At 43.8% G+C, this 23,008-nt stretch overlaps 1 protein-coding gene across 2 annotated transcripts; it reads right to left on the reverse strand.

Moving 5' to 3' along the window:
• Positions 1–1,455: 1,455 nt before the first annotated feature.
• Positions 1,456–22,742, reverse strand: LOC134459202 (NGFI-A-binding protein 1-like). 2 transcript variants are annotated; one of them, XM_063211498.1, is made up of 9 exons: positions 22,489–22,742; positions 19,350–19,571; positions 18,119–18,877; positions 17,320–17,453; positions 13,463–13,508; positions 8,661–8,780; positions 6,004–6,181; positions 5,476–5,604; positions 1,456–4,346 (listed from the first exon to the last, which is right to left on the reverse strand). In XM_063211498.1, the coding sequence occupies exons 2-9, from the start codon at positions 19,446–19,448 to the stop codon at positions 4,276–4,278; spliced, it is 1,536 nt and encodes a 511-aa protein (XP_063067568.1). In that variant the 5' UTR covers positions 19,449–19,571; positions 22,489–22,742; the 3' UTR covers positions 1,456–4,275. The 2 variants fall into 2 exon arrangements, with proteins under 2 accessions (XP_063067568.1, XP_063067567.1); XM_063211497.1 differs by having other exon boundaries at positions 18,119–18,880.
• Between the last annotated feature and the right edge of the window lie 266 nt (positions 22,743–23,008).

Genomic DNA, 23,008 nt, shown 5'->3' on the forward strand with positions numbered 1-23,008 from the left:
CTTTCATATGAAGTCTTTATGCCTGTATAAGTGCTTTGGCCTATTTGTATTTCAAATGGGAAAACTTTTAATCTTCTGTAGGTATGTAAGTCTTGTAATACCACGTATGAATAAACAAGACAACACAATTTTACTTTTGTATACTTAAACACGCTGTTAACAAGGTTTGTATAAAAGTTTATTCCTGTTACTTTTTTGTTGTTTGTTTGGGAATGCATTGCCATGAGTCACCAAAGGATAATTCAGCACAATATTCACAATGCATTCATACAATGGATTCAAAAACCTTGCTTTTGTCAGCACACGTTGTGGGCAGTCGCTGTGCATATAAAAACGCAATGCATGGTGTATAGTTAAGAACAGGACTTATTCGATGCTTATTGTTCTTACTAAATCTCAAAGCTTATTGCATTGGGTCCTTCGCAAAGTAAAATAATAATTAAAAAAGCTGATTTCATAAGGTGTGCGCACTGTTTTATGTGTTAGGTGAAGTGAGAGGAGGAACGGAGGGAGGCATTTATAATTTTTTTATAAACTAGTGTGTTGGCGAGCATATTTTTTTTCTTCTCCCGTTTGCCACCCACGGCATCTCAGAGGCAGTTGGCTCCGCAGATCCTCTAAGTGGGGGTGACGGCGTGTCAGCGCCAACCCCCCCACCCTCTCTCTCTTTTAGAACACTGCGCCACATTCCCGCCCACAGGACCCCCCCACCACCACCACCACCACCACCTGCCGCCCACTAAGCTGGGTTACCACGGCAATCTCACATTGACGTCCCACAGGAGGGAAGGGAGGCAGTGTGCGGGTGAGCAAGTGCGACGCACAAACACACACACACACACACACACACACACACACACACACACACACACACACACACACACACACAAAGGCTGCTCTGTGGAATCCTGGAGGTGTCTGTCTCTATCTCTCTACTGATGTGGCCTGTCTGTGTGTGTGTGTGTGTGTGTGTGTGTGTGTGTGTGTGTGTGTGTGTGTGTGTGTGTGTGTGTGTGTGTGTGTGTGTGTGTGTGTGTGGTGTGGACAACCACGCACAAATGAGTGAGTGAGTGTGCGCGTTTGCTGATGTGTCTATACGCACACACACACACGCAGGGCTGTGAAGTGCGTCACTATGACTCATCAGGCAGTTTCAGTATGTGTGAGAGTGATGCACATGCAAATTAACTGTATAGGTGTGTCTTGGGTTTCCTCTTGGTTGGGCTGCTTACGATTTTGACCATAAAACAGACACACACACACACACACACACACACACACACACACACACACACACACACACACTACACAAACCAAACACAATTATTATTAGTCACATCGGTGTAACACATCCGAGTACAACAAATGATTTGTAGCTTAGGATCTATACTCTAATATACGGTCATAATTGAAAACCATGGCACTATAAAAAAAGACAACGCCATTCACTGTATGGTCTCAAAAAATAAACTTTAATATCTATTGTGCTGTTAAACAAATAAAATATATTAGTGTTTACAAAAAACAACCAACAAAAAAAATTAAACGTGCAGACCCTACCCTATAATTGGTCACTTTATACTTGAACAACGATGACGTTGAATGACCTACAGTTGAATGGCTATAGCAACTACTACTTGTAATGAGTTTCGCCTGCTTACGTATAGTCAGCAAGGCAAAGATGCTGTACATGTTTGAATGGAGATTCACTCTTAAGCACCAACCAACACACAAACAGGTTCATAGGTCAGAGGTCAGTTTGTGTGTGAACTCAAGGCGACTATATAGTAAATGGTGGCGATGAGCACTGATGGAATACAGGGTGTGATTGGTCCAAAAATCAGAGGAGATTGTTTTAACTACCCTTCCATAGGGGGTTGAGCCAGGTATTGCAATGACCCTATCTGTCTATCTGTGTGTCTGCCCACAGTGTTTTGGGTCGCCTGTGGGTGGCGCTGTACACACATTACATGCATTGGCCAGGGGGGCTCAGGTAGCAATCTCTGATTGAATTAAAATGAATTGCAATTAATGGCTATGAAATAGTTTTGTTGCCACTGGAGATTTGACCAGAAGGAGGGAATCCCACCACCCCCAAAAGCCCCACTTACAAATCACTCTGGTGAGGATGGTATGGAAATGGGTGCTGTACAATGACTGAGAAGTTATATTTTCTTTTTTATATTTTACATCAGGAATGACATGTTCTGTGACATGTGACATCCTCTCCTGAAAACGACTTACAGTACATGATCTGTGTGATATCTAAGAGTTACAACACAATGATGCATTTTTCTACGAGAGAAAAAAAGTGGCATTATTATTTCTCAGCAAAAAAAGTTTTCTTTTCTTCTGTTCATTTTGTTTTTTTGTTCTTTTTTTTACAAACACGAATGTGTACACCAACGCAATGTTGAACAACAGTGAGTTTATCTAAGCTCATAAATATGGATGAATGTCTTTTGTCAGAGTTCGGGAATACTGAGGCGTTCACTTTATCTGTTTATACAAACATACTGAGGGAGGAGTGTAACTTGTAGTGCAAAACAAAAAAATAACACAAAAGTCCCTGAAATCACCCTGTGGAGTATGCTGCTGACAGATCTGTTACTTTTTTGTCATCTCAGAGGACAATGTGGTAAAAAAAGAGCCAAATAACAGACAGCTTCGGTACAAATGAAGTAATAAACAAAGCAGTGTCATTCACATACTGTTACATATTGAGGCTTCCAATGGTCAAAATAACAGAGACTATCTATAGCAGAAAAAAAACATGGCTGACTTGGTAAGTGAGACAAGCACTGTCAACATCTACAATCTAAAAAATAGTAGAATGAAGGCGTTTAAACATTGTCGGCGAAAGAGTTTAAGAAAATACCAGACAGGACCAACAGGATTTACACTATAGCAATGCGGACAGACATACAAGCAAAGATCATTTAAACCGTCTCTGATCCTGATTCTGTACAACATAACAACCCCAAAACCTGAACTGCAGAGCTCGACATCCCAGGGACAAAAATACTGTATTTGGCATTTTCTCTGCACACGTAAAAAAAAACACTCAAAATGTGACCAGACGCATGAAAACAGGTCACATCAGAGTGATAAAGAAAATCACTAATTTTCTCAAAACAATCTGCACTGTGAGATAATCTAGAAGTTAAATCCATCATTAACTCAAAATACCCCGGGCCCACTTGCGGCCTGTTTTCATGAGACTAGTCACAATTGTATAATGAAGGCCTAATCATCATCACGGACATTCAGTACCCTCTTTACCCGAATGAACAGCCAAATAATATTTGATGCTCAGTGGCAGCACACTCAACCCACACAACCCCCTGTCAAAACGAGAGCTGGATACAGGACATCATTGTGACTGAAAACTACTCTCCCCCCTTGTCGAGACTCAACCTGAGTGCCTACCTGATTTTGAGTGGCACACATGCGCACGTGTACTTATTGACCTATACTATTGTGCATGTTGTGAAAATGCATGCAAGGACTTTTGTGGCTATGGATTCAGAAATAAATGGCAAAAAAGCCTGTAACTCTAATGGTTTTTAATACCTTTCTAAATGGCAGAGAGAACACGTGCTTTCTCGTTGACAGAAAGGAAAAGTGACTTTTAAATAATTTGTTGAGGAAAGACAGCACATAATAAGTGATAAATAAGAAACACACAAGTGCATGTGTGACACATCAGATAGGCACTTACATTAGGCTACAACACTCATGTCTTCCAAGGGGAAGACCATTTATTTTACCCAATGGTATTACATACAAAATATTTATTTGGTCTTGATGTCCACCAAAGCATTAAATAGAGCACAAACAAAACAAAAAACAACAATCTGCTCCTGTGTACAGTACATACAGTACAAAAGAACAAGCCATGGCTTGCCCTTTACATGAAGATGAATCATTCTTAAATAACAAACATATATTAGAAAACCCATCAGAAGAAAATAGAAATTAAACATATGTACAAATAGACACATCAACACAACTGCAATCAACAATAAGCACTCTCCATGTATCTCAGGTTTTACTGAAGATTTTTTTTAGGCGCTTGGGGGGAACTTAAAAAAATACACATATTCAGCAAATAAAAAGAATAAATTGGGAGAAAATAAATATGCATTTTAGGCATTGTCGGCTGTTAAGGCAGTTCTGTAATATACCTGTGCTTGGTTGGTTTGTATGGAGGGGCGAGGGCAGTGTGTGATAAGAACAAGAACTGTGACGGACCAATAGGCTGTGTTGAGAACACTATCTGGAATCCTCGGGTTCAGACTTGATCACCGTCTTCTCCAACAGACTGAACTTCTGATGGCCGTTTTCTGAAAAATAAAGAAGCAGACAATACAGTTGAGCAACTGAACTCAATATACATAGACAGACTCATATCAAGTACTATCTGTATGTGTCAGGCATAAGTGATAAGACTGGAGCTCACTCTCAGTACAAACAAAAAAAGAGATGTCCATACAAAAGTGGGTTTTTAATGGTGACACAGCATGCCATGCTATTTACAAAAGTGCACTTTTCGAGCGACCCCATTCTCAGAGCAAAACCAGTCCTAAACCCGATACCTCTAAGCGACTCCAGTATGGGAGACAAACAGACCATTAAGCTACTAGCTCTGTTACTAAGCACATATCTTTCAGGTGTTGGGATGATTCTTACATACGTTCTACAAAGAGCTATGTTAGTTGGCATCCATTAGCACTAGCTAACGTGTTACTTATTCACTAGTTTATGTCAATGGTTCTATGTCAATGGTTTATTGAGATTGACTGACTGGCAGGGCGGACCTCCTACATATTTGTCAAAGAGGTGCAAAGGTGTCAGAAGATGTGGAGCTGTCTTCAAACGCTAGACGATCTTAAAACTTCCCCTTCCAGCAATCCCCTTTCCCTTACCCCTCTCACCCCCACCCCCACCCCAACAGCCTCATCCAATGTTCTCCTTACCACGCCCCTCCTATTCCCTTGCTCCTCTACCTCTTCTCTTCCCCTCCTCTCCTCTTCCCCTCATCCTCTTCCCCTACCCTACCCCTCTACCCTCTTCTCTGGGCCCTACCCTCGTAACCCCCTATCCTCTTCCCCTCCTCTACCCCCACTACCCACCCACTCTTGGGACGCATGTGTCAAGAGCCCAGGGTGGAGTGGGCCCACCAAAGCCTTTGGAGATGAAAGGCAAAAAGCAAAAGCAAGCCCACGCCCAGGAGGGGAGGGAACACAGTCTCCAAATACAGAATGGTAAACAAGAGAAAGAAGGAGAGAGAGAGAGAGAGAGAGAGAGAGAGAGAGAGAGAGAGAGAGAGAGAGAGAGAGAGAGAGAGAGATCAGTGGGAGGGTATAAGCATCTGAAATGGGACAGAGCCAAAGAGGACATTACGCCGTTATGAAACACCCAATGAGTACAAAGCGTCGGGCCGGGCACTTAGCACAGCAGCACAAAGCTCACCTGCTCCATGCTTCCTGTTCTCCTCCGAGTGATGGTTATGGTGCCGCTTCAGCTCATTCGCCAGCTGCCTTCCCAGGGGGATGTCCCCTTCCGTCTGATTGGACACGCGCAGATTCAGGGGCCTATCAGCTGCAAGACATGAGGCATTATTGTCAACTTCAAAATCATCATCATGACTTTTTCCGTTGTCTTCTTACATCTCTCATTCATAACGTTTTCCTGTAGCAACAAAGCGATATTACACTTTGACATTAATTTTACTTTCACATATGGCTGTCCATGTGATGTGACTGTATGTTTGGAGAGGGGATGCATGAACTGATAAACTTTTTGAGGCCAACGATTTTAAGATACCGGTAGCCAAGGTTCAAAACAGCCACGGAGAAATAAGAATCAACACTTTAAGTTCCACACAATACACAATGAATGGACAAATAGGCCCCAAAACATAATGAACTGCTACTACAGTGGAATTGTCTGACTGAGTCTCAGTCGTAGTAGTCCAGGGCAGGTCCAGGACAGGCTCACCTTGCTGGTCTCCACGGCAGTTGTCGGGGGAGACGGAGAGCCCATTGGTGCGCTGGCGGTCGGTGAGGTGCTTGAGGGCAGCCGCCGGAATCTTCCAGTCCAGCGCCTGGAGACGGTCCTGAGCCGCCGCATCACGAAGGATCTCCATCTGCCTCGCCAACAGACGCTCTAGCTGCATCTACAGGACACACAATTGAATTGTTTTATTTGAAGGATTTAAATATTTCTCGCATCAGGTTACACATCGGGGATAAAAACAACATCGCCTGTGCCAGCCACACAGACTGCCCATCACAGATGATAGAACTACTGCTATTGCTATTACTAGTTGCTATTACTACTGCTATTACTATTGCTAGTTGTTTTGACTTCACTTTGGAAAGGCCTGACAGTCTTCATCTACCTTGACCTAACCTGGGCCCTTGGGCCAGACAACAAGAAAGGCCCCCCTCCATGGGTGTTGGAGGAAAGGATTCAGGGTTTAAGGCCAGGGGGGTATACTAAGAAGCTGGTTCAGTAGTAAACCAGGTTAAAGGGGTATGCCACTATTTTGGGGCTTAATACAGTTAAAAGAGGGAATATGTCGCTAAGCTAGTGAAAGTCAATGCTACACGGATCCATTGACTTTCACTAGCTTAGCGACATATTCCCTCTTTTAACTTGTCTTAAAGCAAGACAACGCTTAACATGAAAAATAAGACACTTTACCACCTTTATAAACCCCAGCCAACGATTTTAACTGTATTAAGCCCCAAAATAGTGGCATACCCCTTTAAGTTAACCTTGAGGTAGAGGCAAATCATCTAATAGAGGAGCCTGGAGTCCTCGTTTCCTTAACTAAATGATGCCTGCAGGTATCTTTTTAGCAGGATTACCAGTTCCTATAGGTTAACTAAGCCTAGTTTGTCACTTTACCATGTTCTTCGTATACCCCCCTAATGTTAACGACACTATGTATGTTGTTGTGGGTTTGGGAGCATGTTACCCGAGACAATGTGTGATTTTCATGCAATATGAAAAAGGAGAGGCTTGGCCTTTGGGTCCCCCTTGACTGTTGTGCCCCTGGGCTTGGGCACGGAAGACCCGTGCAGGAATTCCTCCTTGATGTTAGCATCATTGAATCATTTATTGAGGCAAAAACAGTATGTAGAGTACAATTGTGTCTGTATGGACTCAAGTGCTTTAAAACAGCACAGAGTTGTATATATACATGTACACGTACTATATGGAAGCATCATACTCATATACAGTCCATGGGACAAAATTAGAATACAGTATATATGCAACAACCGGAAACAAGCTCCACAGGCAAAAAATAAGCAAACACACACACACACACACACACACATCCACCCACACACTACCAAGCGCACACACACGAGCACACACAGCCACGCACGCACGCACGCACGCACGCACGCACGCATGCACGCACGCACGCACGCACGCACGCACGCACGCACACACACACACACACACACGCTCTGAAGGCAGTAAGTGAATGAGAGCGACAGCATGGCGATTCACACTCCTCCCTGACACCCCATATGTCACACACAGACACACACTCACACACACACACACACACACACACACACACACACTGCTGTTGCACTGAAGATGTAGGCGTGATGAGAGGAAGGACACACAAACACATACACACACACACACACGCAGCTATATTTCACACTCACACTAATCATACGCACACGCACACACAAACACCCTCAGAGCACTCACACACACCCACGCACGAGTACTGCTGACTTCTCTCGCAAACACACAACATGGCAGCTGGCGTAGGCAGGACCGAGCCATTTAAAGCAAACGGCTTCATCTTACCGCCCAGTCTGGCAGCCATGACAGGCAGGGGGAATGGGGCCGACAGTGACACAAACGTCACGTCACGTCAGCTTAGTAACCACCTGTGCTAAACGCTATACTGACTTCAATCTGGGTTGATTTGAACACAAACAGCTGGCAACTGCAGTAAATGATAACTTAGGAAGAGATATACAGAAATCCACTTGAATCCATAGCATTACATTGATTCATCGGGGTTTGTATGGGTTCTGTGGCATACATTACGTAAAGAGTGCAACAAGGAAGAGAAGTATACATTAGGATCCACGAGATCTACAAAAATCTACTGGGAAATAAATCCATAAGAGATCTATTTTGATCCGTAAGAGATTTACTGTAACGTATTGGGAAGTAAACAATGGCTAGTATCTACCTGTATGATCACTACGATCATTGATCCATTAGAGATAATGATCCGAACTATGGTGATCGACTTGGAAGTAAATGATAGCTAGCTAATGTATGTACCTGTAGGCAGGGTTGCCAGATGTGACTGAGTGTTGATTTCCAGCCCAAAACAATGCTCAAAAAACACTCGAAGGCAATAAATCCCACTCAATCTGAACTACATTCTAATGATTTCTATGACCATAAATATACAGGAAAATCCCACCCAGCACCCTTTTCCCCCACAGAGGATCATCTAAAACAGCCAAATTGGGTAGGAAACCACCCAATCTGGTAACACTGCCAGTAGGATCCACTAAGATCCATTAGATCTATGGTGATTGATTCGTACTACGGTGATCTACTGTGATCTACTGTAGTAAAGGATGGCTAGCTCCTGTATGTACCTGCAGGTTCCTGATGAGCACGTCCTCTCCTTTGGTCTTGGCACAGGCCAGCTGCTCCCTCAGTGTCTCCTGCCGCACGTAGATGGCCTGCAGCGCCTCCTGCAGGTCAAAATAGCCCTCCTGAAACAGGACACATTACATTACATTACACTTAGCTGACACTTTTATCCAAAGCAGCTTACAGTTATTATTTACAGGTATTGGTTACAGTCCCCGCACCAGTATGGGGTTAGGTGCCTTGCTCAAGGGCACTTCATCCATGGAATTAGGTAGGAGTGGCAGGGTGGAATTCGACCTGCAACCCTCTGATCTTAAGACCACTTCCTTATCCATTAGGCCACAGAATGACAATGACCAAGTTGTAAGGTATTATTACTTCAGACTCTGTGTAATGTTGGGCCAGTTTTGGAGCACAATCCTCCTCAACGCAGACACATGCACACACACACACACACGCGCGCGCACACACGCACACGGAAACACACACACACACACACACACATGCACACGCACACGGAAACACACACACGCACACGGAAACACACACACACACACACACACACACACAAACACACACATCTCTCTCTCTCTCTCTCTCTCTCTCTCTCTCTCTCTCTCTCTCTCTCGCTCTCTCTTTCTGAGTCAACCGCTGAAGCTTCATTAGAAGAAAGATGTACATCACTCTACAACGTATTTGACAGGAACTGGAAACAGATTAGAATCAGAGGATGTATCTTTCACCTCAGCATTGCGGTTCATTCTTTCAGAAAAAAGAACAGGCACTGCTCTGTTACGCTGGGGCCCCGGGCCCAGTTCCAGACAGAGGTCACAACCATTTCCTTTCATCTCTTTACTGTTACTATCAAATTAAGGCCATAAACAGGTCCCCCAAAATATTTTAGATAAATAAATAAAATGTTTTAGCATCACACTCCTGATTCCTGGCTGCATTTTGCTTTCACTGACTATTTATGTCCCTAGTGGAGGACTGGCATTTGCTGTGCATCAGCGAGCGAGTCTGTCATTACCCTGGCTGTGACTCACTGTGCTGGCAACGTGCCTCTTTCAGATCGACCCTTTAAGAGGAGAGATGGCTTGTTTACGCCCCTGTCTGTTCACTCCAAGTATCTGCTAAATGCTAAGTTAACGCTTGAGAAACCCTTTCAAATCTTCAATGTTGTTGAATTGCGTCTGTGAAAATTCTGCCCCTCTGTGTTTGTGACTTGATATAATAATTAGATTTATAAAACAAATGTCTTTCCACATGAAGATCTTACTGATGGTAATATCAACTATATATAAAAATGGCATGTAATAAAAAAACAGCATTTGTCTTCATTGGTAACATGTCCTACAATTGTATGAACAATTTGCTTCTAGTTTGCCATAGGCTTTACAGGTGGTGTGGTTAAACTAGTTCAGCTATATAGTTAATTTATTTATAAATATTTTCATTTAATTAATTATGTATCTATTCCCTACGCATCTGAAGACAGATAAGCAGAGAACCATGGGGGTACAGTGTGACCACAACACTAGTGCTACAGAGTGGCGGACACACACACACACACACACACACACACACACACACACACACACACACACACACACACACACACACACACACACACACACACACTGACTTTCAGAAGAAAGTTGACAGTTGACCCAACAACGTCTACTATAGTGTTAGCCACAAAAGCCACATCTCTGGCCCTGAGCATACACTGTTTTTTCCACCACCACCACCATCATCATCTTCAGAAAACATATCTCCTCTCACCACTACACACAGAAAGACATACAGACAAATACACACACACACACACACACACACACACACACACACACACACACACACACACACACACACACACACACACACACACACACACACACACACACACACACACACACACACACACACACTGTAACTGCTCTCACCACTACTTTGCATCGTCGGTTATACACACACTTTGCACTTTATTGTGAGACCGCTGTGGTTTGGCGTGGCACTGCAATAGCCTACCTTTAAAAAAGACCCTTTTAGTAAGTAGTTTTACTGTAGGTAGATTATTGGACATGTGGCATATTTTCATATATTTGTCATTAAAATCACAATAACTGATTATTCAACAGCAATGTGGCTACTGCGTTCCTGCTTTGCAAGGCAGTGCGGCCCACATGTGATTGCGTTTGTGAGAGCCGGTGTGACGTGGCACTGCAGTAGCCTACGGTCTAGCCTACATTTGCTTGCGTGTGTTGGTGAGCGCGCAGCCGTTTGTGTGTGTGTGTGTGTGTGTGCGGTGGGGTGTGGGTAGCTAATCTGGTCTCTGTCATCCCACACATTGATGTCATGACAGCACAGCACAGCACTGCAGTAGCAGCAGCAGCAGTGAGGAGAGGATGGAGGCCCATTTCTGGGGTTTCCTATTGGAGGCTGGGGGCGGGGGTGGAGGCGGCGTAGCATGGGCGGACGCGAACGCTGCGGACGGACGCTTTTAATCTCCCTCACTCTTGCTGACGTTACGAGTACGTGCGTGTTGGTTGGTGTGCAGAATAACTCAGCCAATAACCTAGCCAATTACTGTACTTTTTTACACTTGCTTTTGATAGTTGAGGACAGAGGCGGACATCAAAGGTTCAGAAAGTACGTCAGAAGACGTCCTACTGTCTTTGCCCAGGCAACTTCTCTGAATAGGCTGATCTCTGTGGAGACCAGTTAATGTGGGAAGTCACCTGTATAATGTAAACTCTACAGCTCACAATATTGATGAGAATCAACTCTGAAAATGTTACATGGACAAAATAGTGAAACACTATTGTGAGTTCATTTCAACTATTTAAGAGTTATGATAACACTGGTACTTTTTGCTGTGAGAAGAATTTATTTTTACTTTCTTGATCTTTTTTATCCAACAGTTTGTCTAATTAAAAAAAAGATGTTTCATGTTTATAACCATCATAGTCTGTTAGCCTCCCTGCAGTAACTTCAGCCTTCAGCAGTGAGGATGGAGATGTAGGCCGGTTTCTGAGGTTGGTGCTGGTGGGGGTGGCATGGTATGGGCGGATGCTGCGGACCACGGACTGATGCTTTTAATCTCCCTCACTGTTGCAGTCGTTACCATTCCGTGTTGTTTGGTTGGTGTGCAGAATAATAGCATAGTTTTAACTTTAATCCCCTTTGAACAGAGGCAATGTTATAACGCTACTGACACCAAAATTGTGATGTCCAAGTCTTGATCTAAACAGAGAGGCTACCTGCTGATTAGATCGTTAAGGACAGAGGCGGACATCAAAGGGTCAGAAAGTACCGGTACGTCAGAAACCACACCAAACATCCTACCACATATTTGCTCGGGCCAATTCTCTGAATAGGCTGAGCTCTATGTAGTAATGGTGGACATCACCTCACAGTAAGGAAATGGGGTGTCAATATTTCAGAGTAAACTTATCTTCTATACATCTAGGGTAGAATATTTACAACTGTGGACAGCCATATCACTCTAACAGTGGAGTCAAAGTCAGTATAAAATTCTGCAGGTGGCCAGTGTAGGTTCAACTCTACAGCTCTTGCTAATTTACACATAATTGAGCAGCATTAACTGAAGATGTTACACTGACCAAAGAGTAAAATGATCTGATAACAGAGATGGAGTTTGTTTCAATTCTTTAAGAGTTACAGCAACACTGGTATTACTCTGTGACAGGACTTTTCATACTTTCTCGATCCAGTTTGTCCAACAGTTTGTCTAATTACTTTTTGTATATGACAATGACAGTATGTTAGCTTCAGTCCTGCAGTACCTTCGGCCCAAATTCAAACCTTAACCCTGTGAATATTATTCAGCTCAATGAATGATAAAAGGAATCATATTCTTTCATAGTTGAGCAGTTTTTTTACTCATGAGGCTTAGCATACTGCCATTTTAGGTAAAGACACTGATTAAGTGTACTGTAAGTTTTCCTAAACACAATAAACCCTGGCACATTCATTTGAGCTACGTACGTACATTACACTGCTGGAGCATATTGTTATTATAGCTGAACATAACGAGGTTTCCACCTCACACTTTTTTTTCTCTCGCTTACTTACAACTCTGCTGTACGGGTAATAAAATCCAGTTCTTGATTATTATTTTCTCTCGCAGTCTATCATTGCTTTGCAAACTGTATCTGTATCCCGCGAGCCTTTCTTGGCTATTCACGCCGCTGCTTAGCGCGGGCAAAATAACTCGAAATGAAGACAGTGTGATTCACGGTAATAATTGCCCTCGCGAGACTCGTACACAAGGGCCCGCTCAGCAAATACTGTGCTTTTGCTGTGTGAAAATAAGGCACGGACCGATGTGAGTCAAATATTGTGCGTGGGAAGCTTACAACCAACAGGGATCCTTAAACTCTGAGCAGAAAATCAATAAGGAACTGGCCTGGAAAACAAGGGGAGAAGACAAGCAGCCCAAATGGAAGCTGGTGTGTATGTGTCTGTTTGTGTGCGTGTGTGTGCGTGCGTGCGTGCGTGCGTGCGTGCGTGCGTGCATGTGTGTGTCTGTGTGTGCGTGTGTGTGTGTCTGTGTGTGTGTATGTGTGTGTGAGAGAGAGAGATAGACAGAGAGAGAGAGAGAGAGAGAGAGAGAGAGAGAGAGAGAGAGAGAGAGAGAGAGAGAGAGAGAGAGAGAGAGAGAGAGAGAGAGAGAGAGAGAGAGAGAGAGAGCAATATTCATGAGCTACTGTATGTCTTGATTAGCCTGAATGAGCAAGGTGTCAGTCTAGTGTCAGTGCTGCAAGCAGCCTCCACCTACCTCCGTTTTGATTCGCTTTGGAGAGGGTTCATCAGCGTAGCGAGATCTGAAGAGAGAATAATTACAATTTAGATATTATTTCAACTTGAGTTTATTATTATTTACGTGTTCTAAATTCATTATTGAACACCAATAATTACGTTTTACTTTTCTTTTACCAGCAGAAAAACATTTCAGCTATTTGTTTTCTGTTGCTTAAGAAATGTAAAAAGCACAAAGAAAAGAGGAAATGAGCGAAAGCCACCTCTCTTTTCCGCGCTCAAATAATTATTTAAATGAGCTATTATTTGGCCATGGGCAACCCACTGGATTTTGAGAGACTTCTTAACCAACTCAATTTTGTTCTATTCTATGTCAAGTAAGAGACCATTACTCAAATCATAATTTTACAGATTACATTTGAATAACCGCTGGCATCTTATCATTGGTGTTAAAAGACCTGATATTGCTCATCTTCTTCACTTCTGCCCTGATGGCAAGGCAAGGGCAGCTAATTTGTATAGCGCATATCATAGACAGGAGCAATTCAATGTGCTTCACAAAAAAATAAAAACAAAAAGACAGGAAACAAGAAAGAAAGAAAGAAATTAAGAGTCAAAGAAAATTAAAACATTAACATAAAATATATGGTTAAAAAAACATATAATTTAAAGCTGCCAGGGGAAAGCATCTGAAAACAGCTTCATATTGAGTCTAGATTTAAAGCTATCAATAGTGGATGCATTTTTACATCATCAGGAAGCTGGTTCCAAAGCTTTGCAGCATATACTAAAGGCTGCCTCTCCGAACTTTGTTTTGACTTTTGAAATTCCCAGCAAATTCTTCTCCGTTAACCTTAGTGACCTGGTTGGTGCATACCGCTGAAACATATCCATATCCATTCCATTTAATGATTTAATTTTAAACACACGAAGCATTGCCTTAAAATTAATTCTGTAGCTCACTGGGAGCCAATGCAGCGAATTGGAGTAATGTGGTTAAACTTTCTTGTTTTCGTAATAACCCTTACTTCTCTATTTTGCTGCTATACAAATAAACTTGCCTTGCCATCAGGCCAGATAATGTACACCAATGTTGTAGCTCACTGATTCTTGAGAAAGTGGCTAAAACAGGTTGTAATGTTGACAGAAAAAAACTAAGTGAATTACAAAATTATATGGCATATCCTCGTAGACTAAGGTCTTGGCTTTTCAGAAATGCACAAGGCCAATCTCCCCATTTTGTATTTTTTTCAGAAATCAGGCTTTTCTCCGATCATACCTTGTTTTTTGTCAACACCGTCAGACACAATTAAAAGTAATTAAAATAGTATTGATTTGTTTGCATATGTATCTGGAATTTTTAAGTGATTATGTGTATTTTTTGGTTCACACATATGCCTTTAAATGTTGAAAATTCACTTTTGTTCTATTTTAATACTGTTTCATGTGTTCTAATTTTAAATTATGCACCGTCATACGATGCTTACTTAACGCCTAAATAGAACAAACAATTTTTTGTAATTTCACAAATATTCGTGTAGGCTTAAATTGGCTATTACTTTGATAATTCAACAACTCCTAAGGAAAATGTTGTAAGCACATTCATTTAAAATGTCCAAAACTCCTTCTTACGGTGGTGACTTTTGAACTGACGGTGGTGACAGTAATCTGAGAGTGGTGAAAGTGGCCTAATTAGTACCTGCATTTAGCAAAATAAATAGCCCTCTCAAGTCAATGGCATCTTGCATAAACACTTCATTTTTGTGTGTGCACAGTATGTTTGTGCATGTGTTTTTTCTTCATTAGTTAGATTCTCTAGGAAGTAGGCCACTGGTTCTTGAAAATGTGGCAAAAACAGGTTTTAAGTTGTTCAAATCCAAAATGTAGAGGTGTATTATCATAGATGTAGGTCTTGGCTGTGCAGTGAATGTATTGGCCAAGCTCCCCATGTTTAACATTTTTCATAAAATGGGCTCTTTCTTGTTTTGTCAACAGCGGCAGACAGAATTAGAAGTAAAAGCATATGTTTGCTGTATTAAAGTGAATTACTTTAACAATTGAACATAACTGTAGATACTGTATGCATATTCTTAAAACATGTCAAAAACACGTAAAACATGTGTTTTTTGGTGAACTCCATCAGATGTCACCACCGTCAGGTTTTCTGACAAAAAAAACTCCAAATGCACCTCAGTGGTGGCTAGAGTATCATTTTGGATCACAATTATTACTAACATGCCTAATAATATTTCATTAACCAGCACAATTTAGTGAAATATGGAACAAGATGATGAGTGGAACAAAATCTGACGGTGGTGACATCTGACGGTGTGAGACAAAAAAACACTCTTTTACATATTATGGATTGTTTGTTCACATTAGCCATTTAATTTTCGCTCTGTTTCTTGGGTGCTGCATACCTTTTCTGAGAAAGTATATATTAATTAACATTAATATAATATAAAACCATTAAAACCCCCGACGGTGTTGACAGTTTATGGTTGGGACAGTACCAGTGTCCAAACAAATTAACAAATTGAGGACAAAAAATAATAAACTTACAGGAGCTTCAGTGATGGTGAAGTAGGCAGTAGAGCTGAAGGGGGGTTTGAAAAGGGGTCCTCAGTAATGAAAATTACCTTGTGCATACCTGATTTTATTGTCTTTTAGAAAAAATCTGACGGTGGTGACCAATATGGTGGACACATTTTGAGCAATCAGAAAGCAATAGTAAATATTGTTTTACATGCACTATGTGCACATCTGTAGAACCACTTTAATATGGCCTTCCACATCATGGTGATATTGTTCAATTCTGTTAGTGATTTTTGTATTTTAAGTCAATTGAAATGATGATGCTAGTCCTTGGGACAGGCGTTTTTACAGGGTGTGGACAGGTTTATAGCCATGAAAAGTAATAAAATTACACTTAAATATTTCAAACAACTGTGTATTTGTGTGACAGACCCCTTGGCCATTACCTGGATTCATTTTGTTCGTGAAAATTTAGTTGATTTTCAACAGAATTAGCATTTTACTGCAGGGACATGTTTTTGCCAAACTTTCAAGAATCAGTGAGCTGTTTAATGGTCTTTTTGGGGAGGCCTGTAAAATGACTATTGCAGTAATCAACCATTAGAAATGAAGGCATGTATTAGCTTCTCCATATCATGTCTTTGACACAAGACCTCTAAATTTAGACATTCTTTTTACCTGGTAAAATGCAGACTTAGTAATGGCTTTCATGTGACTATTAAAGTTTAGGACACCAAGGTTTTTAACTGTATCCCTTCTTTTCAGTCCCTTAGTTTCAAGGACAGTAGCAATCTTCAGTCTCTCCACACTTTTCCCAAATAGAATTACTTCAGTTTTATCTGTGTTCAGCTGGAGGACATTGTGAGACATTCAATTGTTAATTTGGTCAATGCAATGATAGATTGATTTAAGATGGGGAGACCTGGAGGCGGGAAAACCTGGGAGGTGGGAAAACCTGGAGGTGAATGGCGTGCAAATTCATCCCCACACCACCATCACACAATGACTGACTGGTGTATCATAGCAAATTCTGAAAGTTCTGCAGGTGCAATTGACCTAACATCTATCCTAAATATTGGTCTTATCAAAGACCACTTTAGCAGTTACCACCAGGCTTAGCAAAGATGCTGCAACCGGTTCCAGAACTGAAGACATTTGGGATGAAACATCTACCAAGTTCCAAAAACAAAGCCCAGTACCAGCTCCTCTCACTACCATGTTGTGGATGAATGATGAATGAATGAAGTCTTTTCAGAGACAACAAATATTTGCTTACAAGGAAGCTCCTCTGGCTCTGCTCCTTGAAAGAGAGAAACAAAAGCTGAGCTGTGTGTCACTTACTTGCAGGTCCTGTAGGTGTATTTGTAGGTGACCTCTCGGGACACTTGGCGTGCCAAGCCAAACAGCTCGTCTCTCCGCGTCAGCAGGGACAGGTCCTTCATGCACAGCTGGGCCGCCGCCTCGTTCACCGTCAGCTGCCGGACAAAGAGTAATGGATATGAACTTAAAGACAAAGAGTAATGGATATGAACTTAAAAACCATACGACTGATAACTTAAATTGGGGACAAAGAACAACACTTATGAATGTGAACAAACATAGATCCAGCGATTTGACATATGAATAATTGGCATGGCAGCATTTTGTCAAGTTGGCAGCTGTTGCGTAGCTGAAGGAGAAATGACTGGTGTCAAAAACCTCGACTAAGCTAGACTACGGGCACTCAAAAAACACTGTTGAATGTTGGGAGGATTCACTGATGAGCCCTGCTGGTACAATCAAGGTGTGAAGACAAGTCTATTCCTAAATTCAGTGCAGATGGGATTGCCAGCAATCCAACTCACTATTTGTTGCAACACCTCAAACTATGTTCATCATAACAACATTGCGAGAGTAGTAGACATACAGCACAGAGAGTCTTCACTCACGGGTAAAGATTTGGTCATCATAATTTTGTTAACAACAATCTTATAGTTCCGGCATTAATTCAACTCAATAATTTGTTTGCTGTGTACCTCATGCAGAGTGAGGTGTTTCCCGTCCCTCCGCTTGGGAGTCAAAGTACTTACTATAACAGGGGCCATATCTTAATGCTACTAATTCTACTTAATTATAATAATGAATTTGCTTCATAGTGTACCTCGTGCAGAGTGAGATGCTTCCCGTCCCTCCGCTTGGAGTCGAATCGTCCGTAGATGGCGCTGTACTTGCGCACCTCCTCCTCCCGGCGGGGGTCGTCCTCGCTCATCTCGAAAATGTGTCCGATCATCTTGGCCAGCTTCTTGTTGCCGCGCACCTGCTCCCGCACCTCGGCGGGGTCGCCACGGCGCGGCGTCACATGCTCCTGCGCCAGGCGCTCCACGCACTCCGTCACCGACTGGACGGCGGCCGCGTCCAGCGCCTCCAGGGCGTCGCGCGGCGAGCACGGCGAGGTGGCCTCGCACGGGGACAGGCTGGGCTCGCTGTCGTTGGCGTGGCCGCCGCCGAGCCAGAAGCGGCCCACGCCTCCACCGCTACTCTCCATGCCGCCGCTCTGCAAAGGAGAACTGGGCACGGGAGTGCCCTCCCTGCTGCCATCTAGGCACGCGTTGCCCAGCAGGGCTTTGGGCACGCGGAGCGTATGGTTAGCCCCACCACCGCCACCACTGCTACCATTACTATTACTACTGCCCAGCAGAGGGCTGGTGGCGCCCCCCTCTGGTAGCTTGTACACCGGGATACTACACACGGGCAGGGAGGCTAGGGGCTGGTTGAAGAGGGAGGGGTTGGTGACCCAGTCGCGCAGAGCCTTCTGCAGGCGGCGGACGTGTAACGGCTTGCTGGCCATGCCCACCAGGGCCATGATCTCCAGGAACTCTTCCTCTCCCGCCTCGCACAGCTGCTGCACATCATCGCCGCCCTGCTGGATGGAGACCATCATTACAACGATGCATTAGCATGAAAACGTTGTATGTAAACGAGTACACATTTATCGCATCCTAGAAAATGACCAATCAGATTCTTTCGACTGCTGGATGTCAACAATCCTCATCTTCCTAAATAATCCTTCCTACAAGTAATTTATTCCTACATGCTAGACGTACGTCTTGATAATTGCTCCAAAGATTTATAATCACATCATCTACTCGACTGACGGTTTAGGTGATTCTACCATGAGAAAACTTGCAAAAACAGGCTTTAGAAAAGGTGACATGGTGATGCATTATGTTATGTATAGATTATGATCACTCATGATTCAGGTTCCTTCTCCTGCTGTATGAAGTGGGCCATAGTAGGCCAGCAAGTTGGCCCTCTGCGGGATGTAATGTAATGTCATGTGATGTAATGCCATGTGTCATGTCATGTCATGTAATATATTCCTATTCCTTCACCTGTTGTATGAAGGCGTCGTAGTATGCCAACAGGTTGGCCCTCTGCAGGATGCGGTACAGCTGCAGCTCACCCAGGGTCCTCAGCAGGGCTGCCGACATCTCGCAGCTCTCTCTCTCACACACACACCACTAGGAACAGATAGAGGAGAGTGTGTGGATGCGTGTGCTTGTGAGTGTGTGTTGGTGAGTGTTTGAGTGTGGGTGTGCGAGGACTGGGTGTATCTGTTTGTGTAAATGCATGTGTGAGTTTAAGGGAGAGCGAGAGAGAAAGAGGTGTAGAGAGAGACAGAGAACACAATTTCATTAGTCCATTTGCATGCCTCCTTGGATGACGATATTGTTCAGTGCAGAGGTTCCCAAACTTTACCATGACAAGGCCCCCTCCATATAACCATACATTCTAGCCAAGGCCTCCCCTGACATGGGTCGTGCCATACTATTTTTCTGTGCACCCCCTTTCACAACCATAGTCTCTCTCTAGGCTCTAGGTCTTTGTGGCAGTGGCCCACTAGGATATATAACATAATAACGATAATAGAGGTAATGTTCAGAGATGCAATATATTGTTATGCTATTGAGACCACTGAATCTTATTTTTGTTTCATGCTTGTTATTCAGTTTACTCTATGATTCACTTTCTTGTGTTATACTTTTCCTGCCAACCTGCCGCGGACCCCTTAGCACCCCCGAGGGGTTCCCGGCCCCCACTTTGAAAACCACTGGTTCAATTAGTAAGCCCTTAAGTTGGTCCACTGTGGGATACTGTACATCGCTGAAGCCAAGACTTGTCAAGATCTCACAGCGCACACACATACAGTATACACACACTGCTATGGATAGATAGAGGAGAGAAGGTGTGTGTGTGGGTGTGTGTGTGGGGGGGTGTGAGAGGATTGGGTATACAATGTCTGTGTGTGTGTGGGTGGGTGTATGATGTGTACACAATTTACAATGGCAGGGGTCTGTCAGTGTGTGTGTGTGTGTGTGTGTGTGTGTGTGTGTGTGTGTGTGTGTGTGTGTGTGTGTGTGTGTGTGTGTGTGTGTGTTTGAGTGGGTGGCTATGCACACATTTGTGTGTGGGTGTGTGATTTTGTAAGAGAGAGAGAGAGAGAGAGAGAGAGAGAGAGAGAGAGAGAGAGAGAGAGAGAGAGAGAGAGAGAGAGAGAGAGAGAGAGAGAGAGAGAGAGAGAGAACAAGATATGTAAGCAGTAAACTAGATCATAACATCATATATTATCATCATAACACAATTTAATGGCTCATTAGTTCTCTTGTATGCATCTGCAGCAGGAGCCGGTAAACACACATTAACTCCCAATCCCCAGCTAAAACAACTCTCTCTCTCTCTCTCTCTCTCTCTCTCTCTCTCTCTCTCTCTCTCTCTCTCTCTTTCTCTCGCTCACAGACAGGCAGGCGCACACGCACGCACGCACGCACGCACGCACACACACACACACACACACACACACACACACACACACACACACACACAGAGAGTCTGTGAGAAAGAGAAGACACAGGGCATCCCGTTCCCATGGTAGGCATCTGGAAGTGTGGCATTCCGGGTAGTCAGTCTTGGCAGCGTACACACTGTAGGTGGGGCCTTGTCTCAATACACACACCTTCACATACACACACACACACACACACACACACACACACGCACACACACACGCACACGCACACACACACACACACACGCACGCGCACACACACACACACACACACACACACACACACACACACACACACACACACACACACACACACACACACACACACACACACGCATGCACGCACACACACACCTTCCACCTACTAAACTTGGAGCGCACACAGCAAACACACACACACACACCTTCCACCTACTAACTTGGATCGTAGACAGCACACACACACACACACACACACACACACACACACACACACACACACACACACACACACACACACACACACACACACACACACACATACACACACACACACACACACACACCCTCCACCTACTAACTTGGAGCATAGACAGCACAGGCGTGCGCGTGCGCGCGCGCACACACACACACACACACACACACACACACACACACACACACACACACACACACACACACACACACCTTTCCTCCTACTAACTTGGAGCGCACACAGCACACGCAAGCCAGGTCTGCCGCCTGCTACACAGCTGGGATTAAGACTTGCTGTACACCAGAGTATTGAGACAAAGGCCACTGAGTGCATTCTGTCTGCCACTGTGCCTGTGTCTTTACACTGACAAACAGTATTTTGCTATGCACTAATTATCTTTAACCCCCCCCCCCCATCTTACCATGTTGCATAGTTGTAGTAGCCACAGATTATTGTGAACAATGGTGTGAAGTAAGCTACCTGCCTTTCAACAAGCCTGAACAAGCCATGGTTTCATTCATCTGCTACCTGAGTAGCTATCTCTGCTTAAGTGTAAAGCTACCTTAAAAGCATAGTTATTAAGGCCAAATAATACATTTATAGCATCTGTGGCAGCAAGAAACCAGGAGAAACCATACAATCTTAATGCTGACATAAAGTGGCATACAGAAACCGGTCAAATGGTCTCCATCTGTACTGGGAAAATACTTCCGCTAAGAAGCATAAACATTTACTCAAGTGCTCGAGATAACCTTTTGCGATAACACCCACAGTACACGAGTATTTATGTACACTTTTGAGATCATATTTCTTGCACTCCAAAAACCTACGCGGGGCGGAACAGCGGGAATACAATGCAATTGCACAGTTTGGAGACTGGGTGGCTATCGCAGCTTCTTGGTAACGCCTACCAGAACCTTTTCTGGATACTGTGGACCGAGTTTTCTCCCACATACGTAGCCTCGTCCCTCTCTCTTTCTCCCGTCGGTCGAGCAAGTTTCCTAGCGCACCCCGGAGCGAGCACCAAGTAAGCTAACCACGTTGGTCCTGAAGTTTGGTTTTAACAATGCGTTGAAACCAGTGGGTAAGCCGAATCGAACAGAGAACGAAATCTTACCGCGTAAAGACAGTGCCCTATCATTGTTAGAAATACGGCTTTCCCTTTAACTAAAAGAAGCAGCAACTGCATAAAAAAACAAAAAATAAAGAGCAGATAAACATTGTTGCTAACCTGTCAGAATGTGCAAACTGAAGAGTCACAGTCGTCGTCCGGTTTACTGGATTTGCTTTGCAGATGCGCGCGCGCCTCGTCTCCACTTCTGCTGTTGCCTTCCACTTCTGCTCACTGTGAGGAGCGCGCCAGTGTATGCGTGTGTATGTGAGTGTGTGTGAGCGTGTGTGAAGGAGGCTGTTGCTATGACCGACTCTGGTGGTGTTTGGTGGTGGTGCTGGCTGTCTGCTACCCCCTCCACCTCTTCTGCCTTGCCTGCCAGCGCTGGGATATTCCGCTGTTTCTACATCGCTCTCGCACTCCCACGCTTCGGCGTGACGCAAATCCTGGCGTGGGCGGCAACCCAGCGCGTGGGCGGCTGCTGCATGGAATACCAATCGCTACTGAAGCGCACTGAGAGCAGCACAGCACAGCGCACAGCCACAGCCACCACAGCGCACATGCGGTTCGGTGATCACCGGGGGTTCTCTCTCTCTCTCTCTCTCTCTCTCTCTCTCTCTCTCTCTCTCTCTCTCTCTCT

Source organism: Engraulis encrasicolus, chromosome 12 (genome assembly GCF_034702125.1).
Source record: "Engraulis encrasicolus isolate BLACKSEA-1 chromosome 12, IST_EnEncr_1.0, whole genome shotgun sequence".
Taxonomy (NCBI): Eukaryota; Metazoa; Chordata; class Actinopteri; order Clupeiformes; family Engraulidae; genus Engraulis; species Engraulis encrasicolus.

Bases quoted from the DNA above. Each gene is read 5' to 3' on its own strand.
- LOC134459202 (XM_063211497.1), bottom strand. From the start codon at position 19,448: ATGTCGGCAGCCCTGCTGAGGACCCTGGGTGAGCTGCAGCTGTACCGC. The intron at 17,454-18,118 runs GTACACTATGAA...TTTGTCCGGCAG, and splicing joins AGCATCTCACTCTGCACGAG to CTGACGGTGAACGAGGCGGC. The intron at 13,509-17,319 runs GTAAGTGACACA...TTCTCTCTTCAG, and splicing joins TACACCTACAGGACCTGCAA to ATCTCGCTACGCTGATGAAC.